This window comes from Gekko japonicus, unplaced genomic scaffold (genome assembly GCF_001447785.1).
Source record: "Gekko japonicus isolate JY-2015 unplaced genomic scaffold, Gekko_japonicus_V1.1 scaffold35, whole genome shotgun sequence".
NCBI lineage: Eukaryota > Metazoa > Chordata > Lepidosauria > Squamata > Gekkonidae > Gekko > Gekko japonicus.
In genome coordinates, this window is record NW_015176453.1 from 1,304,261 (window position 1) to 1,312,570 (window position 8,310).

Here is an 8,310-nt window from a genome sequence, read left to right on the forward strand (position 1 = left end):
ATCATCCTTAGCCACGAATGTTGTCTAAGCGCCACTGCCGACGTCATGGTCTTTGAGGAGGCCTCCAGGACATGCTTGGTCGTCGACAACTGCTGTTTAGCGACCACCATGCCGTCTTTCTGGAGCAGTTTTGCAACATACAGCTTGTCCTCAGGGAGACGCACGAAGAGTTAGGACATCTGTTCCCACAGGGTGTACTGGTATTGGCCCATGCAGGCGAGATAATTTGATTGAGGACATATCAAGTTGGACGATATCATATAGGGAATCCGTATATTGAGGATCCTTTTGAACAATTGACAAACCCAACGCGTGGGCCATTCGTTTTATGAGGTCGGTGTAAGACGACAAGGTATCTGATGGAGATATAGGAAGGTTTTGGAACTGGCGGGATGTCCGTGCCTGCCCTTCTGGGCATGCTCACTGGGGCTCCTGAGCATGCTCAGTTGGGCCAGGCACGAAAATCCTTTTAAGAGAGCTTGCTAGGCACCGGCAGATCCAGCGCAGGCGCACTAGATCCCATTGGTGTGAAGCACAGAGACCACGAAGAAGATCAAACTAACTTATGCAGTAGCCAAACTGCTTGCTCACAACTTTAATGCCAATAGCTCACAAAGTAGAATTTTTGCTCACAAGACTCCACAGCTTAGAGGGAACATTGGTCCAGGGTTTGACCTTTTTGATATCTTGGGCCTGTCATGACTTCAGAGAGGTCCACGGCAGTCAAAGAGGCTACATTACAATGTCCTGGACCAGTTCTCCTAATGAACCCACAGCATGAATATTTAAGTCCCCTAGAACAATCAGTCTAAGTTGTCTCCAGCACCTTGCCCCCCCCCAACACACATTCATAGTGCTTACTGTAACTCTGTAATTAACAGATAATGATCCTAGGGTGCGTTCAGACGGGCAGCTAATACCTCAATTGGCCTGGCTCTAATTTGATCCCGATCTTTTTTATCCCGCATTGCGCGACCAGACAGCTCCCCTTACCACGTGCGTACTCCACAGTGGATAGTCTAGATAGCATCCACCTAAAGGAGCTGCGTGGTTAGTTTTTTTTTAATTGTTTGCACATGCACATCCATGCCTCAATGTGTACTTGTTTTTCCGCGCATGCGCGAAGTTGAATGGTTAAAGCACTGCCAGTGGTACCTCTCTCTAGGTACCTTTTTAATTAATGCAGTTCATAAAATTCACAGGCCATTTAGAAACATGAAATTGTCCGGAATATTTAAGTGGAGCTCTGCGGCTGTCGTATGTTTACACGTTTATGCGCATATTGCTAAGAATTTTTTAAAATGGCACCTGCTCGGGATGGTCTGACGTCAGACCATTCCAATGGGAGGATTGCGCACTGGAACGATCAGACGGGGAAAAGTCTGCAATTGGCCTGTCGGGAAGCGAAAACTCCAGACTTTAACTAGTATCTTTTAAGTACGGCTCCGAAGCATGGCAAAACGGGATGATCACGGAAGAGGCACATTTCTCAGATGTTGCTGTCTGGTCATTACCTTTAAATCCACCAGGTACTCGTGCCTGGCGCGGATCTAAAGACCCGTCTGATCGGGACCCTAGAGTTTTAGAATTTTTCCTTTAAAAGTTTGATCACAATCAAACCAATATTAACAGTACCATCCTAAGCAGAATTACATCTTTCAAAGCCTGTTGACTTTAACAGAAGGATGTCGCTCTGTTTAGGATGGCATTGTAAGTACTAGAAAGTCCTATTGATTTCTCAGGGATAAATGGCTAAGCACATTAACAACTGAATAATTAGATCACACATTTATTTACACGGAAGAGCTTTCTGATGATGTGATATGGAACATGATTTTGATCATCCAAATACATTCAGTCAAATCAATTTAAGTTCATTATTCAGTTTTTCTGCAGTGTGGCAGGAAAAGGTCAATCATCTGTGTGCAAGAGGTGCGAGGAGAGTGGATAAACAGGTCCCAAGAAAGGCATTCTGAGGACTCAGGTAGGTGAAAGTAATATTAATTCATAAAATGCATGGTACTGGGAGAGTTAAGTTTATGTATACCACTGACACCTGGACCAAAAAAATACACCTTTGAGGTTTCAGAGAACTAAGATCCTCTCCTTAGTAATAATTTGCCCTTGAAAAACACCAAAAACATACATTTTACCAGTTGCCTACAATAATTACCTTTCTTTGTCATTCTCATTTCGCATTCGCTTCAAGTGTCCTTCTGCTTTCTGCACACTTCTGCTATGATGCTCAGCTTTTGCACAGAGGTAACTGATTTGACCCTTACTTTTACTTGAGGCAACTGAATAAAAAAGATGACAATGTATACATTTTCACACTATGATAATGGTATGGTAATTTCACAAGCAGGCCTCTACAGTGACTTAGATACTGAATGAATAATTGTGGAATAAAACTTCTACAAATCCTGTCGAGGTGAGGTGGCTCATTGGTTAGAGTGTTGGAACAGAAGAGGGAGACCTGGGTTAAAATCCTCATCCACTCATAGAGTTCACTGGGTCAATATGGGTCAGTTACTGTTTCTGAGACCATTTCTGCGGTAGTGAAATTCCCCACATTGACATTTTAAAAATTGCATGTTTTCCACAGTAGATTTTTCCTCACCAGGCGCAAACCTGAAGTTTTCTCCTTCTTACCCTGCATTTTCATAATCCCCAGTTTTACCAAGATCCAAAAATTTGGGGTAAGAAGGAGAAAACTTCGGGTTTGCGCCTGGTGAGGAAAAATCTACTGCGGAAAATTTCACATAATGCACCGTTTTAAAAATATCAATATGGGGAATTTCACTACTGCAGAAATGTTCTCAGCTTAGCCAACATCATGGTACTATTGTGAGGTTAACATGCATGAGGGGACAACACTATACTCTGCCCTAATGTGATAGGGATAAAATTGTGATAGGTAATTCAAAAGCAGCACATAACTTCAGAGTGGTCAAATCAAATATTTATATTCCATCTCAATCTGCGTAACGTGTGCTAAAATGTCATTAAATACAGCTCCCTGCCATTTTGCTCCAGGTGAAAAAGGGGAGCAAGCAGGTAGTCATGGGGTAGTTGCACCATATGTGAACTCCTGCCTGCAGGATCCTGTGTTGCAGCCCCTAGCCCTTACCTCCTTCAGTAAGCTGTATGGTTATGGGAAAGGCTAAGGAGGTGTAGCCAGCCAAGGGAAATGGAGGTGAGACCACTTCTCTGTGGCCTGTACTGGTGAGTATATAGGCATTGGTTTGGGGAACATTTTACAGGGCTATGCAGGGGTGGGCTCTCTGCATGATCCTAAAAAGGGAGTTACCTTAAGGAGCTCTGGGGGGTAAGCTATATGGCAGCCACCTTCATAGTTGGCATAGAGGCTGGTGCACAAGGAACTGCAGCTTCCACTGCTTCTCTTCTTAATACCAGCTCTCCGTCTTTGCTTATCCTGAACAAGTGAATTGAGGAGCTCACTGCCACAGTTGGGCTCTCAGCAGCACCCATTATTTCCCAACAGTGCCTCATTGAACTGCACCCATGCCAAGACCTGTGGAGTCTGTAATCAATAAAGCTGGTACCCGATTTTCCCCATTCTGGCATAGTCCTCTTCTCCCTTGCCTTCTGACCTGTCCCCACTCTGGGCACAACACTGTTCTTCCACAGATACTAAAACTACAGTTTGTTAGTAGCAAAGCTACTGAAAGAGGGAGGGAGAAAGGAAGACGTGAGGGGGGAAATGAATTATTTACCAGTCTAATTATATGTGATACAGAAAAGAACTTATACTGACAGAGACAAGATACAACAGGAGACTGAGCTGAGCCCTCAGGTGGAAAATGACTCTTGCAATGCAGACATGTCAAACATGGATTATTTCGGCAGTGTAATGACACCACAGTAATGTTTTCCATAAGAATACTAGATGTGGCTTCCCAACAAATCTGATGAGGCAGGACACTGAATAGCTTTCAGTTATAGTCCTTGACATTATGATGACTGAATAAGTTTTAATTTGATCCTGATCCTCAAGCAACCTGCCAAGCAATGACAGTACAAGAATATAAACAGTTTTAACTTTAAAAATAGATCGGATTTTAGCATGGCGTCATGGAGCTGATAGTCAGCCAGCCAGCCCCTAAAAGTATGAGGAATAATAATTTTATGTGAAAATGCCTGTTGATGGACGATATTTGGCAGGTACATTGCTCTCCTTGAATAGGCCTCCCCAAACATTCCCACAAGAAATCAGAGTTGCAGAGGGTCATCAAAAACTATGTTTTTCAGCTGTTTCCCATAATACAGTCTGAAAATATCTATTAATGAGACAATCAAGGTTTTCCACAGGAGTATACAATTTGGCTTGCATACTCTATCTAGTAAGGAGGACAATCTGGCTTCTCCAAAATGGAGACAGGAGGAGGAATTAACCCCCCCCACACACACAGATCAGTTTATAATTGTATGTTAAAATAATTTTCACACTTGGTATAACAATCTGCTCCAAGTTGTAAGAAACAAAAGCAAAGAAACCCTCACATGTGAACAGGATTGGACTCAGCAGATAAGATCTGCTTTGCATGCTTTCCCTGTATGCTCTCATACAAAAGATCAGGAACATGGGCTGAACTGGGCAGTTAATGAAAACTACACATGGCTGCCTCCTCCAGCAACCCAATGTTATTCATGTAGTTGCCTGCTCTCTCAATTGCATTCTGCTCTTAGAACATATAGCCCATTTATTATTTCATTTCTTGTTGATTAAAATGGGCACTATGAAACTCATAAATTTAAGAATACACAGGGGATTTTCACAAAACACATATTCTTGAATTTTTTAATTGACTCCCAAATGAAATAATTCTTCAGTTGGGCAAAAAAATGGTCAGAATATGGTCAGTGACTTGTCATTATAATTAATAGACCTTGTTGCCTCCTCCAATTCCCCCCCCCAAAGTACATCCTTGAGCACAGTGTGACCGTAGTCAGACAAAGGACTGGGCTGTTTCTAGGTCTAAAAATGTCAAGAAAAAGAATTTATGGGATAGATTCACTGGTTTCAATTACATTAATTCAGCTAAATAGTTTCAGAATATTGTCATATTGATATGCTATTGATTTGAAACTACTCAACAGTGATTCAGTGCCTTCAAGAGCATACAAACTGAATGTGTTTTTTTTAAAAGGAATTCAAGCAGGTCAAAATAGGTTAGTGACCAATCCAAACAGTTGGTTCAATATAGCAGTTAGTAACTATGTCATTTAAAAGCAGCTAATTATTTGACAAGGCAATGACTGTTTTGCTACGTGAAGTGGGAATTTACATTTAAAGCAACATTATTGCCAGTTTTAAGAACCCACGTTTTAGTAGCAAATAGTACTCATCTCTAATTTATACACAAAGTCTATTAAATGTTAACTGAAAAGCTTTTCATTTCCCAAGTGGTGGTTATCAGGGACCAAACTTTGCCCTGGAATGAACTAAAACTAATTTAAGTGTAACATTTGAAAACAACTTTCATACAACACTAAAGAGTGGCAGGTGCCGGTCTTAAGGTATTATCACATCTGAAGAGAAAAACCAGACTTGCGCCTTCCCCTTCCCAATTTGAACTGGAACCGGTTGTATTCTAATGACACCCAGAGGAGGAGACTGTAAGCAGAAAAACAGAACTTCTGGAATCTGCCACATTAAGTAGACTGTTTCATGCTGTTTCATAAAAAGATAATGAAACATGCTACGAAGATCATGACACTAGTATCACCAGGGTCTTTCTTCCAAGGAGCTCACTTCAATGCACATAGTTCGTTTCCTCCTTTACCCTCGCAACAAACTTAAGAAGTAGGGCCCCTGCCACACGGGGGTGGGGAAGCACGGGCAAAGCCGCACCAAAAGAGACACGCGGTGGCGGGATCACATAGATCCCCTGAACCGCGTCCTCCCTGGCACGATCAGATGCCGGGGGGGAAGCCACTGAAGGCAGAGCGCAGCAGCCAAACTGCGCATGTGTGCGCATGCGTAGTTCGGCTGGGAGCCTGGATTGCTCTGGACGACGGGCGTGCCGGCGATCCCATGGCCGCGCTTGATGCGGCGTTCCTGGTAAGTCCTCCTCTGTAGGGGGTTCTTTTTTGCAGCGGGTTTTCCGGCTTTAGGGACGGATCGGGGACGAGTGCGCGCCGCTTCCCAGATGTTGCGGTGAGATTGCGCCTGTTTGTTGCACCCCCGATTCGTCCCTCTCCCAGGCCAAAACCTTCTGTGTGACCGGGACCTAGGCTAAGCTAAGAGAGAGTTGGGTTAACCCAGGTTCACCCATGAGGCAGAAAGACCCTGAGTATTTGTAGTCCATGTCTAATATTACATACTGAATCACTCCCTTGGTCTATCAAAGTCAGTACTGTCTACTCAGACCAGCAGTGGTTGTCTAGGGTCTCAGGGTGAGGTTTTTCACATCACCTCCTACCTGATCTTTTTAATTGGAGGTTCTGGGGATTGAACCTGGGACCTTCTGCATGCCAAACAGATGCTCTGCCAGTGAGCCACAGCCCCTCCACACTTACTCATGCCAGTGAAGATAATATTAATTTAGAAAATTTATATGCCACTTCTCAAAAGGACCTGCTCCAGGTAGTGAATAACATTCATATTACTCATGTTTCCATGATTTTTAGATCCTTTTCCTGCTTGTTATGACTTACTACAAGGATGAAGGAATTATTTAGTTCATTCACAGAAGCAGAGGCTGCCATTTTGAGCTCAGAGCAGTGTGAGTTAACTAGTAGCATTCAAAATTATAGCTTCGGCTTATGAGGTTATAAGCCAGTAGAAAAGCTCACAACGATGCTGGCAGAGCAGATCTCTCTCCACCTTCCCCCAGCATTCTGCCTTTTGCCCCCAAAATCCCCCCTGAGTGTCAAGGGAACCTTGTGAACAAATTAATGTGGGCTCTAGTGAGGAGGATGGATTAGATGAAATCATCCCACTCCTCCATCGATTAGCAGCTTGCAGGGGTGGGAGGAAGACACAATTTCAACCAATTGCCCCCTCTTCACTGCAGCCCCATATACTGCAGTACATTTGGTTTAATGAGGATCCTCAAAACCAGGAGGCTGCTCAGAGAAGGGAATGCAAGGAAAGGTCTGCTCTACCAGGACCTTTCATGAGCTTTTCTCCTAAATCCAACCCATGAAGTTAGATAACCTGTTTGCCACAAGCAAGGAGCTGCCATGTGTGCCAGAATAAAACACATGTTATGGTGGAAGATTAATAAGCAAGGGCCTCCTGCCATATACAATGTTTATTCAAATATATCCTACTCCTCTAGGTGCTTTAGTTGACTACTGAAATCAAATATTTTTCTAGGCTCAGCACAAGGCAAGAAGCTCCTCAGTTTTGCTGCCACTGAAAATATGTATTACCTTTAGCTTCGTTTTCACTATCCAGGACAATTTGAAATGCTTCAGGAGCCAGTGCGAGGCCTGCATTCACCAACAAAGACCTTTTTTTCCTCACACTATCTTTTGGTGTACCTTTCTTCGCCTATACAAATGGAAAAATAAACTATTACACGGTGGCAACTTAAGTGGCATTTAATAGCTTTTAATTATATAAAATATGTGGTTGGAAACCCTTCCAACAAATCCTAAAGGTTTTTCACAACAAGATTAAAATGTTAAAAACTAACTTCATTGGAAACAATTCAAACATCAAATTGAGCCGGCCTTGCTGGGAAGGCAGGGTAAAAATCTAATGAAATAAACAAACAAATAAATAAATAATTGTAATCAAGTTACAGTAAATTTATATCACAGACTATGAACAAGATGAATAAAAGCGGCATACATGCTAAGATTTCAGAATATCCCTGAAGAGAAGGATGAAGATCTTGCAGAGAAAATGGCTAATATACTAGCTGAACATATGAACATAGAAAAGGATGATATGTTAAAAGAATTTGACCAAGTATGTAGAATGAACTCAGCATATGCAAGACGAATGAAGGTACCAAGAGAGATACAAGTTCATTTCCACAAAAGAATGGCAAGGGACAAAATATTGAGAGAAGTTAACGCGAAAGCACTCAAATTTCAAGAGATGGAAGTAAAAGTGTTAAAGGAGATCCCATGGAGAGTGAGAGAGAAGAGAAGGAATTATTCCAAACTGACATGGTTATTAAAGAAAAATGGGATACAATACAGATGGCTCCTTCCAGAAGGCCTGGCTTTTTCCATGCAAGAGAAAAAGTATTGGATTACATCAATATTTAAAGCAGAAGACTTCCTCAAAAAATATGGAGAAGAACTGGGACTGGAAGAAGAAGAAGAAGA

At 42.4% G+C, this 8,310-nt stretch overlaps 1 protein-coding gene across 1 annotated transcript in view; it reads right to left on the reverse strand.

The window, feature by feature from the left end:
• CFAP46 (cilia and flagella associated protein 46) overlaps positions 1-8,310 on the reverse strand; it is a 139,040-nt gene that overhangs the window by 98,835 nt on the left and 31,895 nt on the right. The window contains 2 exon segments of the mRNA XM_015426887.1: positions 2,174-2,297; positions 7,402-7,522. Coding sequence (XP_015282373.1) covers positions 2,174-2,297; positions 7,402-7,522 — 245 coding nt within the window.